Here is a 12,504-nt window from a genome sequence, read left to right on the forward strand (position 1 = left end):
TAAATAAGATGTTTAGAGGTGCTGAGCACCTGCTGTTCCCATTGTAGTCAGCGGCTGAAAATTTTGACTAAGCAACACTGCTACTTACTCAACATACAGCTACAACAGTGATCGTGATCAATGACATCTTTGCAGTGGACTCACGTGGTAATCTAAGCACGTGGTATGTGGGGTGGGAGGAAAGGAGGACATGAGTCTAAAGTGCTATAGTGGGCACACTAGGTAGGCGTCTTGGAAATCTAGCTGGGAAATTATAACTGCTGTTGTGTCACATTTAAGCCTTAGGGCAAATTCTGCCCATGGATGCAGTCAGTGCCCATTGACTTTAAAAGAAGTTGATGTTCTTGGAGCAATTGCTTCTCTGGTTAAAGCCATAACTGCATGATTCTGCAGCACCCATCCAGGAGGGAAATAAAAAAGCTTTAATATCCCCTGGTCCCCATTTGCCATCCAAATTACTGTTCACCCATATCACTTGCTTCTGCCTGAATTCACCATCCATGTCTTCTGTTTTATCTCCATTCCCACAGCAAAAAGCTTCATTGAACTAAATTGTTTTGTTCTTATCAGAACCTGTGCGTTCCTACCGGGATTTAAGCCAGAACCCAGTGTGGGCTGTGCAGTTGTGCGTAATAATCGCTGAAGTGTCTTGTTGAAATTATAACGAGTGATGTAGAGAAAACAACACATTGAAAAGGAAATGTCGTTTGACTGGATTTAGGAGGACTTCTGTGCATTGGATCGTTCAATATGTTTAAGCTAGATGTGGTGTTTGTTGAATCAGGGCTGAAAAGTGCACTTTTAACTTGCTTTTAGTAAAGAACTTTTCACCCCTATAATTTGTTACTAAGTATGCAATTACTTTATCACTGTGTATACCAATGGTACCAAAATCACAAGGTCTAAAGAGAAATCTACTCAATATGGTATGAGTGTGGTGACTTGGTATCTAATAAATATTTTCTGGAGTTTTCTTGAGGTTAGAATTTGCTAAAAGTAGTAGGCTTCAGTGTATACTAATAAATTAATACATGATCAGATAATTTGACACTGAGTAATTAAAAGACTCCGTGTATTAGAGCAATAGGCCGTGGCATGCATGATGGTGCATTTTATTGAATCCAGATGCTGCAGTCCTCCTTACTCAGGCAAAACACCTACTGATTTCAACAGAAGTTCTGCTTGAGAAGGAGCTACAGGCTTCGGCTTTGAGGACTGCATCATCTCTTTGGCTGTTTGAAGATGTAAATCATAGAATCATAAAATATCAGGGTTGGAAGGGACCTCAGGAGGTCATCTAGTCCAACCCCCTGCTCAAAAGCAGGACCCATCCCCAATTAAATCATCCCAGCCAGGGCTTTGTCAAGCCTGACCTTAAAAACTTCTAAGGAAGGAGATTCCACCACCTCCCTAGGCAACGCATTCCAGTGTTTCACCACCCTCCTAGTGAAATGGATGACATCATTCATTTTGGTGTTCGAGGCTCTAGCAAATTGCACTGTAGTGTGGTTTATTGCTTCTTGTGAAATTGAATTTCTGGAGAGACTGGATGGCTCAGGGAATTGATAATGAAATACTAGAGCTTTCCTTTCTAGTTTACCAATCCGTAAAAGCCCGGCTCTATAATGACCCAAAGTTGTTACCATCTAAAGATTGCTCGATAGCCTGCATGAAATGAGTTGAGGCTTGCTTTCTTCTTCCCAGTGGATAGGTGTCCGTAAGAGATGGAGTGGATCATCCAATAGGTGGTTGTTGTAATCCTCTCCTCCATGGGGTCACTGGATTACTGAGGTGCAACAATACTTGTTTTGGTACAGTACTTGAAAGTGTGCTAAGTGTACAGTGGCAATAGGGCAAGAGTTTAAGCCACTTCAGCTGATGAACCTTATAGGTTCTAGCATCTGGCAGTTCCTCTGATTGCCCCAGAGCCTTCCAACCCCCGCTGACTTATCACCCTCCAGGCAGTAGAGAGAAGAACAGCAAATGTACTACTTAATTCATTCACCCTAGTGGCCTCCTTTGACCTCTGACAACTCAGCTGATTCATTACAATATCTAGTTTATATGAAAAACCGCTATCAAAACTTAGCATGAATTTTGATGTTTGTTGGCAGTTTCAGCAGCGAGACCAAGAACTGAACATGTCATGGAGAACAAACGCTCCAGGCCAGGGCTAAGACATGTTGACAGGGCAGCATGACATAAGTCAGCATTTGTGCTTCCTGGGCTGTAACTGCTGTTTGGACAGAAGACCCTAGCCCCCAGAACTACCAGCCAACTGAGTGCCCTTCACCGCCACTATTTTCATATTAATTGTTTTCTTCCAAAGAGCTAGAAAGTGAAAGAGCATTTTTATATGAGAATGCTAAAAGTCAGGGTCCTGTATTTATTGGTCTCTGTTGATCCAGGAAGTTGACATTGTTGATCGTTTTCAAGCCATTTCATAAATCACTTATATGCTTCCAATACGAGTTTAATAGAGAATCTGAGCTGGTCACAAATCAGAATGTTCAAAAACTGTTTTTGTCCTGAATTCAGACAAAAAGTTGCAATATCAATTTTTTTCACAGAACAGAAATTGTAATTTTCAATGGGCTGATGCTCATATAATGTTAGAAGGCATCTCTGGACGACATCTCCTGTGAGGTCCCATGGTCGTAGGACTCCCTTGATGTACCAAGGCAATTCAACCTGCAGGAGACTGTGGTGTATCATAAGAGATATGGTCCAGCCAGAGAGCGGAGCCCATAGACACTCAAACTACAACTCCCAAGAGGCAGTGCAGGAGCTGAGGCGGGCAGAGTTTTAGTGTTGAACTCACAGGAACAAAAATGTTTCCGTTGGGTTTAACAAACCAAAATGTTTCAATTCGGGTCAACTCAGAGCAAACGGAAATACTTGTTAGATTTTTCTCCATAGAAAATCAAGACATTTAGGCAAAATTGAAATTTTCTCTAAAAAAAAAAATTCCTATTTTGATTTTGCGGAAATCGTGTTTTTCATCAAAAAACATTTCAGCAAACAATTCCCCAACAGCTCTAATCAGAAAATATTTTTTCTAGGATATGTTAAACATATAGGGCCAAATTCTGGAGTTCTTATACAGCTTTTATTCAGTCTATACTCAGGTAAAATTCCTAAAGATGTCAATGAGAAAATATGTATGATTTTTTATTCATTTTTATTCAAGTGGTTTATATAAAACGGTTGTTCTGGAAGGTAATGGTCCATTACATAAAAGCCGCACTCTAAAACGGCTGTGATAAAAATGCCTTAGCCAATAAGAAAGTTACTTGTTCTTAAATGTGATTTTAAAAAGTACCAAAAAGGAATGCACTGTACTTTCTTGAATAATCTAGATTGTGATTGGCTGATATTTCATTTATATTATTTTTAATGAGGAAATAGAGGAGTCACCGGTCAGGAAACTGATAGATTAACATCAGTTTTATTTGACACAATGTCTGTTTTGTACAGAGAGATGTAAATGATCTGATTATAGATACTGCTTTATTGTTTGGTAGTCAGTCTCTGAAGCCAAGTAGAATTGGTGGCGTTATGCAATAAAATCCACTAATCATAATATCTGCCAATCTGTTTTGTCATGTTAGGCCCTGGGGAACTGAAGCTGTGTATATTGGCGATACCACTATAAAGAATTTGAAGAGCTTTGTTGGTAGGGAACAGAATAAAGATAGTGGACATTGGAGTTTGGGGAAGAGAGGTGGATCATGACTCAATTTTTTCCTCTTATGAGGAGGTCTGCAGAAGGAATAATATGGAGAGCTATTGATTTAAAGCACCAGATCAACAGTACCAACAAAAGATGTGATCACAGGGTTCATAGTTGCACTTATTATTGTAAAGAACCATTGTGCTTAGTTCACACCCAGCATAGAAATATCTGCTGCTAATGCTATATTTAGTATCCTAAGGTTTTGTGGTACCCCCATCACTTGAGTCATTTAAAACTGAACTTGACAAAGCACCGGAGAATGTGTTAGAGGGAATAATTGTTCATTAGCTAGATTTTTCCCATCTCTTCTGCGATTCTTTGTGTGCAACGCACATGAACTGTATCCTCATATGGTAGTTGAATGATCCTGTGTTTTGTCTTAAGGTGACATTGCTATTGTGCCATAAATAAGTCTGGTGAATAAGTTCAAAAGCCTTCCTCTCTGAAGAAATACAACATCAGAGAAGCATCACTCAAATGTGTCTGCAAAAAGAAAAGGAGTACTTGTGGCACCTTAGAGACTAACCAATTTATTTGAGCATGAGCTTTCGTGAGCTACGTGAGCTCACGAAAGCTCATGCTCAAATAAATTGGTTAGTCTCTAAGGTGCCACAAGTACTCCTTTTCTTTTTGCGAATACAGACTAACACGGCTGTTACTCTGAAACCTGTCAAATGTGTCTATATTTCAGTTACTGTGAGAACATGTGAAAAGCAGGAATCAGATAAATTTAATCGGACAAGGAGAGTACATAATTCCCCCAGCTGCTTGAGCTTTTGCTCTGAAAAGCTCTAAATACTGTACCTGGAAGGACCAAACTATTCAATTTCCTTATTCCCATTTCCCAGCCAAGACCCTAACATGCACCATCACTTGCTCCTGATGTTCTTGACTAGTTTGGGTGTGATGATTAACTGCGGGCATGTTTAAAACTTTGCAGATAGTGTCTTTGCTTATCTTTTTTTTTTTTTTTTTCATTTTGTTCCATAAAATAAATGTAATCATTACTTCCAAACCTCACCGCTAAGTAATTCTCTTGCTCTTTGGCTTGTTAGTAACAAAAGCTAGTGGCTGGCAATGGATTTTTTGTGTGGGTGTCACCCTTTGCTAACTGTCAGTGTAAATGATGTGACCTCAGTATTTAGAGATTCTGAAAAGTTTGTTGAGTCTGTAATTTTGCTGTCCCTGTAAAGGAAGCAAATTTTGCAAAATAGACTTCATTAATATGCAAATTACTATGCTCTTACAGGTTCCCAATGGTGTGTGTTCTTAGCAGCAGCTTCTGTTCTCAGTTGTCCATAGTCCAAACACAATGGAACACCTTGCAACTCTGAGATAATTGCATTTTTTAAATGACTATTTTGTGTTCTTAATACATGTGAAAAACAACTAAAAAACAAATCACACTGCCATTTCCAGAGCAAATGCTTCCTGCACTACTAGGTCACTGGCCTGAAACTTACACAAGGGGAAGATCTCAAAACCTACTGCAAACACCACCATATAGGGGCTGTAACTGGATAGCAGCCATAAAGAAAGCCTCTGAAATCTCCGGTTACTCACCACTTGGTAGCGGCTGGTGGGCTGGTTGTGATCCATCCCGGCCGCCCGCGGGGACAGAGTGGCGCGGTCCAACCCCGACTCCTCTGCGCCCACATGCATGTTCTCAAAGTTTCATTAGCCACACAGGTAGGAAGTCATACCACTCAACGGCACAGCCATTCACCGATTCAAATCTAGCCTCGGTTGGTAGGAATCAAAAGTCTCTACTTGATGATGACTCTCAGTCTGTCTAGGTTTTTACCTGGCACCCCTCTCCATGGTCTGAGTGCTTTAGGAATTTGTGTGGAATACATTGGGGGGGTCTCAATCCAAGTGCCACTGGAGAGGTTACATCACAAAAAAACCAACCACCGTTGCACTGATTGTCCACTTTACTGGCCAAGGGCTGCATGGGTCACAAAGACAGAACTCCCCTCTGGAGATGGTCCCGCCACGTCAGGACTGCAGCCCGCTGGAAGGGTGGCGTGTGGGGGAGTGCACGGTGCTGCCGCCCGAGCTGTTTCTGTTCCGTGGCTGGATAGAGCACATCAGTCAGCGTTAGGGCTGTCACCCAATTAACACATCATCCCTATGTGTTGTTTTCGTGCTGACAGCAGGGTCTGGGCTGCGCAAGACGCTGACTTAAAAATGGTCCTTGCCCCAAGGGCTTTAAAATCGAACGAACCGTATCAGCTCAGCAACTTTGTGCTGAGCGCACACAGGAAATGAAACGCAGTGCATAGAAACGCACAGAATCATGCTTGAGCTTTCTTGCTGTTTTCCCTGAGCTTGAGCATCACAGGACAGATTCTCTCCCTAGCACGACCCTGTTTGTGAGCTTCTGCAAACCTCTAGTATCTCTAGACCAAGCACACAGCAGAACGAGCCATCCCCGCTGTCCCGGGGGACCCCCGAACCATTGGTTGCAGCCCCCAAGCTGGTGGAGCCATCCCAAGACAGTCAGGAGATGTTCTGGTGTGGTCCCTTTCCCGGGAAGCTTCTGCTGGCAGGGCCCGAAGGTGGCTTGTCCTGATTTTAAAATTGCCAGCCCCTCAGGTGAGAATTGCCCGAGGATTGAACTACTTTTGTAGAGGCTGAAATTAAATAGCTGTGAATTGAGAGAGCAATGCAGGTGTCTGAGCCATACTGAGTATCCCACACTTACTTCTCAAATTCCCATGTCAGCCAGCACGCGTAAGGAGGCAAGGTTCTGCCAGTTGGGTATCTTTGGGCAGACGCTCGGGGTTGTCAGTTACAGGAAATAGTTGGAGGGCTTTCCATGCTTTCCCTTTTCTAGCTCCTTTTGAGAGCAAGCAGTACTTTAAATGATCCACTAAGCAGGTAGGCCACTGGCTTAAAATGTGCTCACCCTACAGGAAAAGCTCCTTCCAAGAAAAGAGAAGCCTTCATATTTGAACTGAGCAATCAGCTGTGTTCCTTCTGATTTGTGGTCAAATCAGATTAATCTGTCTGACTGTCCTCATCCCCTCCGAGTGAATATTTACATACGTTTTTGCCTCTTTTTAGTAAAACCAGCCAACACCACTCTCAGTAAAATGCAGCAGATGTCTGAGATGCAAACTTTTCCCGACAACTCCCGTGGCATGACATAACTCCATCTGAACGCTGCTTCCCATAAGGCCTGAGAATGGTGACAGACACTGCCAGTCTGAGTCACATAAACTCACACTCTGGTTTGTTCTGTCACTGAAGCAGACCCAAATGAATGTAAAGAAAACACTTCTGGTTTCCTATCTCCACAGCTTCTCCCAAGGTGGTCAGTCAGCCTTACAGATCTCCTGTCCCATTGCAGGGGTTCATGTTCCCGACCGGGGCTGTTTAGCATCCTGTGTCCCAACTGAGATTACACCATAGAGCTGCAGATCGGTGTCTGAGAGGGAAGAGAGCGTTTCCTTTCTTGGCAAGGGGATTTTTGTGAAGGAACCATTGGCCAGTTCTGTTCTTATTTAAGTCAGTGTAAAATCCAGAATAACTCCCTTGAATCCAATGGGCTTCCTCTGGTTCCTCAGTGCTGCAAATGAGAGCAGAATTGGACCCCAAATCTTTAGAATGTCCGGTTTAAATAAAAGAGACCAACAGGAGTATATCCTCTCCTTGCTTCAGTGGTTAGGCAGAGTATGTATCGGCATGCCCTTATTGGCAAGGCTGCGGTTGCTGGTATTATGTGCTTATAAAGAAGTCCTCATCCCATCTGTGTTGTATCACCCTCCAGATCCTCTTGTGACGGGTGCAGGCTAGTTGTATGTGTCTCACGTGCACTTTTGACAGACTTGTTCCTGTGGCAGCTGAGATCAATGCCACTTTGGTAATGACTGGCATGTGCCTTGGGGTTTGGATATATCGGCGTCTACCTCTCCTCCCCATGCGCCAATGGGATAGTTCAGATTGTCTCGGGTGCTCAAATGACCATGTTCTTTGTTGAAATGGGAGAAGGCTGGGGGCAGGGCATTCTGGGTGAGGGCTCCTTGACTGTGGGTTCCACTTCCTGCCTCTGTTCCCCAGCACCCAAAAACTGCTGAGCTTCAGATTGCACTACCAAGTTCAGTCTTTCTCCCAGGCTTGCCCTGGTGATCAGGGATAGACTGTTGGTTACGGAAGGGGTCAGTGGATGATTTGGTGGAATTTGGAGTGTTACAACGGTCCTTTAGGATTTTCAGGAGAAGTGGCTTTAATTTGGTAATTGTACACACCCCTAGACCATGGGATGGCCATGTTTTAGAAATCAAAATAGCCCTTTCTTATAGTACCAGTTGTGTGGGGAGATGTCACTAGCACTCTGGCGACCCCACTGGCTTTATCTGCTCATGTGTTTTCCGCTAGTCATTCTATCTTCATCCCTATGTTTTCTTTGGCTCAACCCTACAATTCCCTGTCTCCACTAGAAATTTACATTTTCTTTTAAAATTTCTTTTGGAGAAGTGGAGCCAAACCTGATGCTGACTATCTCCTTGTCTTTTTCTCCTCTATTCTGCAGCAAACAGCAGAACTCCTCCAAATCCAAGTCCGTTTGGGAACAGAGGACCAGCCAGATCCGGATGCACAATTTCCGGGCCAGCTGTGAGGCGCTGTACAATGAGCTCGACCCGGAGGAGCGGGTGCGCTATGCTACCACCCTCCACATCCGGCCAGACATGAAGACCCATTTGGATCGGCCTCTGGTGGTAGAGCCAAGGACCGAAGGGCGGAACAATGTCGGTAAGCTAAGCCCGGTGGACGTCCAGGAGACCGAGCAGGCCAAGGCCACCTCTGCCGACAGTGCAGAAGTGCCACGGAAGCACCACCGGCATCGGGATAAGGACAAGATGGGAGAGCAGGAGAAGAGCGACGTGGCCAAGGATGAGAACGGGGAGTCTGGCACAAACAATAAGGAGGAACGTCACAGGCAGCACAGGAGCCGCAGCAAAGAGGCAGAGGGGGGCAGCAAGGAAGGAAAAAGTGACCGCAACAGAAGCCAGGAAGGGGGCAAAAGGCACCATCGTCGGGGCTCCGTGGAAGAAGGGGCTGAGAAGGAGTACCGGCGGCACCGGACCCACCGGCACTCAGCGGAGCGGCAAGCAAAGGAAGGCAACGGGACAGCCAATGGTGCCAGAAGCGAGCGGCGTTCACGTCACCGAGGAGGGTCAAGGTCAGGGAACCGGGAAGGCGATCCTGGATTGAAAGGAGAGAATGGGGAAGAGCCCCACAGACGACACAAGATCCGGCACAGAGCTCTGTCGACGTATGAGTCGGTGGAGAAGGAGAATGGGGAGAAGGAAGGAGAGGCTGGGGAGAAAGATCTTAAGAACCATCAGCCCAGGTAAGTCAGCACTGCACACACAGGCCTTGTCAGTATGGCAGCTGTGGGGGGGTTCACTGCAGTATTCTCCAGTCATTCTCAATAGCACTGTGGGCTGCGAACCCCCACAGGGGTAAGAGGACACAGCCACCCCACCCCACGGCAACAGGGGCTGTTCCCCCTGCAGGACAACTTTAAAATTTGGTCAGAGCTCCTCTGGTCAGTGCTGCCTTGAAGTGGTGTTGACCTAGGATATCTCTGGCCTGGCCTAAGCCTTTCCCCGTCTCGGGCCTCTGGCAGAGGGAGGGTTGATGAAGAGTTGCACGATTGGGCCCCTGTTCCTGGCTAGCTTCCCAGCATGGCACACTTGTTCATGGTTGCACCAGCAGAATGAACTGAGCCCAGTTGCTTTTAACAGTGTATTGGACTACGATTGTATCATACTGTAGTATTTACTTAGCAGAGTGTTGTTACTGTTGTTATTTATCATTTGTGTTACTGCAGCATGTAGGCGCCCTAGTCATGGAGCAGGACCCCAGGGTGCTAGGTGCTGTACAAATGCGGACAAAAAGATGGCCCCTGCCCCAAAGGCCTTGCAATCTAAGCAATTTTGTCTCCTCTTCCCAACTGATTTTCCATCTTTCCTCATGGCAAAATGTCTGGGATGGAGCAGAAAGCTGACTGCTGAGTGTGGCCTGAAAGTCATTGTCAGACACCAGCACATGTTCCATGCCCTGTGCATTTCACGGACCCAGCCTGTGAAAATGCCAAGCTGTTCTTTAATAATGTGTATACATTCACGCTGTCTCTCTGATGGCCTACAGCACTGTCATGGCAGTGTTGTAAGGTGTAGTCTGGGGGCCTGTTGCGGGGTGTCTAGTTGCCTTGGGCTGCCCTTCTTTAATATTTAGGGTTGAATACATCATTCTAGAATGTCATGTGGTCTGCATGGGGCAAAATAAGCCCCAAATGGCACAGCAGCTTCGGAGCATGTAAAAAGGTACTAGGGTTTTGCCCTTCTCAATGGAGATATGTTAGCTACCATCTACACAAAGCAACTGTCGCTGGACTGCCATAAGCTCACCTCCGCTCTGGGAAGAGCTAGGCTGTATTTTAAAGGCTGTAGAGCTAATTGACAGCATAGGAGGTGAATCTGTTTACGGGTGAAATTACAGGCATGCAAACGCTATGGGCCTGATTCTGCTCTCGGTTCTGTGGCACACCAATGGGCTGTCGTGCCATTGAATTCAGTGGAGTTACTCGTGACTTACGTCTGTGTCCGTGAGAAGAGAACCAGCCCATGTGTTTGCCATGTTAAGGTTTATGTCATCAGTGCCTCCTCGCTCCTCAGACTCTACACTGCATTTGGGAGATGGGTAGACATACACCTCCTGATTGCAGCGCAGAGTTCTCTGTGCAGGTCTGGTTCTCCACTGCCTGGTGCCTTATGCAGTCTTTTACACCTGTGCAAAGTGTTCAACAACGCTGTTCTGATTCGTAATGTTTACATGCACTTTGCAGAGTTGCAAAAGGCTGCAGCTGTTGCAAGGCAGTGGAGAATTAGGCCTTAAGACTTGTAACCCATTCTGTCCCAGGGTTGCTCTATGCATGAACTGACATCAAAATAATGAAATGGCTTTTAATTCATACCTCATGGTATATTGGTGCAAGTCTGTGTGTGGACGGTCTGATTTTGGAATAAAAGTGTTCTGTTTCTCCTTTGCGTAAACTGGTAACCCCTAGGGCTGCCTAAGTCATGTTGGGGTCACACAGACTCCCCAGAACAGCCCAGGATCAGCGGGGTACAAATAGAGTTGTAGGTTTTAAGGCCAGAAGGGACTAGCCAGCCAGGCCTCCTGCATAACACAAGCCATAGAATTTCACCCAGTAATTCCTGCAGTGAAGTGCATGACTTGTGGTTGAGCTGGAACGTAGTTTTTAAAAAGACATCCAGTCTGGCCACGTTAGCCTCCCACCCTGTGGGCTATGTAGCTGTGTGCTACGCCTCCAAGAGGCTTAGTGCACAATTCCACATCGCGTACCTTCATAGAGTCGTGGAGCTTAAGGCCAGACAGGACCACCAGATCATCTAGTCCAGCGGTTCTCAAACGTACTCGATCCTGTCCCCCTTCTTTGTGTCTGTAGTCATTTGTGCACCGCTCCCCACCACACAAGTACATATACCAATAACAAACAAACCAACATGCGACTCTCCCTAAATACTGAGAACAGTAAGGCCTTGATTCGAACAGAGCCAACGATCCAATGTAATAGCGAAAGCAAACCTGCGAGTGTGGTCGATGCTGAGGATGAAAGCTGCGCCCCGCGTTGCAGCAAACGGATTAACGTACAGATAGCAGGCGCTTTGTAGAATGCTAGGCAAGCGTCGCAGAAATCCACTGAAATGCACAGTGCCTCTAGAGACAAACGCACAGCGAGATCTGAGGACCCCGTATGTCTGGAGGAATCAGCTTTGCTAGTTATTCGTTGCTGTGAGTAAAACGTGCACAGTACCCTTTTTCCCCCTAAAGCTTCTCACAAACCCCCAGAATAAATTCCGCACCCCCCAGTTTGAAAACCTCTGACCTCGTCTGACCTCCTGCATGCCACAGGCCTCTCAGAACCCCCATGCTAAATACAGCCACCAACAGTAGACCAAAGCGCTGCAGCCCTCAGAGGGCTAAACTATCCTGTGCCAGAACAGGCTGAAAATAGGAGGGATCTTTTGTTTTCTCCTCAGTAAGATGAGTATAGTAACACTGACCTGCCACAAGGGGAGTTATGAGGTTACCTTAGCGAATGCCTGTAGAGCACTTGGACATCAGCAGGCGAGATGCTTCATTAAGGCATTGCAAATTAGTGCTCTTCAATGGTGATCGGGAGCAGTGGGGAGAAATCCCTTTTTAATAAATTATGAAAAGGAACATGTCCCTTGCAGGATGGAATGTTGTTCCGCTTAGCCCAGAGAACGCTGCTGGGTTTCCAGCCAGCCAGCCAGTGCACAGGAGGGTGGGCATATTCAGTGGGCCATATTCTGAGCTATTTTGTGCCTGTAGTAAGGTGGGGGTGTCTCCTGGAGTTCCCCAGTGTGCATTGGGGACTGTATATAGTGGAGTGGAGCCAGGGGTCTATTTCCCGACCTTTTCTTGGGCACTGTACACCCCCAGGGGAGCAGAGAGAGGCTGACATTTTGTCTGGCCCTTATGAAAGGCTGTTGCCTCCCCTCCCACGGCACAGCTGCAGATGAGAACAGCAGAATCTGGCCCCCTGATCTCAGGTACAGTGCTACAAATGCAGAGTAATCCCCATGAAGTCCTTTCTGTGAAAACTTCAGATGTATACCAGGGTAGAGACGATCAAAATCTTGCCTTGTGTGTCTGCAATATCCAGGCCGCTTTCATGTCCCAGGGCATTTACGCTGTTGTCAGAT

General features: G+C 45.8%; 1 protein-coding gene across 1 annotated transcript in view; it reads left to right on the forward strand.

Annotated features, from left to right (window-relative positions):
- CACNA1B (calcium voltage-gated channel subunit alpha1 B) overlaps positions 1-12,504 on the forward strand; it is a 475,550-nt gene that overhangs the window by 351,353 nt on the left and 111,693 nt on the right. The window contains exon 21 of the mRNA XM_077835554.1: positions 8,274-9,095. Coding sequence (XP_077691680.1) covers positions 8,274-9,095 — 822 coding nt within the window. The remainder of the gene's footprint in view (positions 1-8,273; positions 9,096-12,504) is intronic.

The sequence above is a fragment of the Eretmochelys imbricata genome, chromosome 16 (genome assembly GCF_965152235.1).
Source record: "Eretmochelys imbricata isolate rEreImb1 chromosome 16, rEreImb1.hap1, whole genome shotgun sequence".
NCBI classification, from domain to species: Eukaryota; Metazoa; Chordata; order Testudines; family Cheloniidae; genus Eretmochelys; species Eretmochelys imbricata.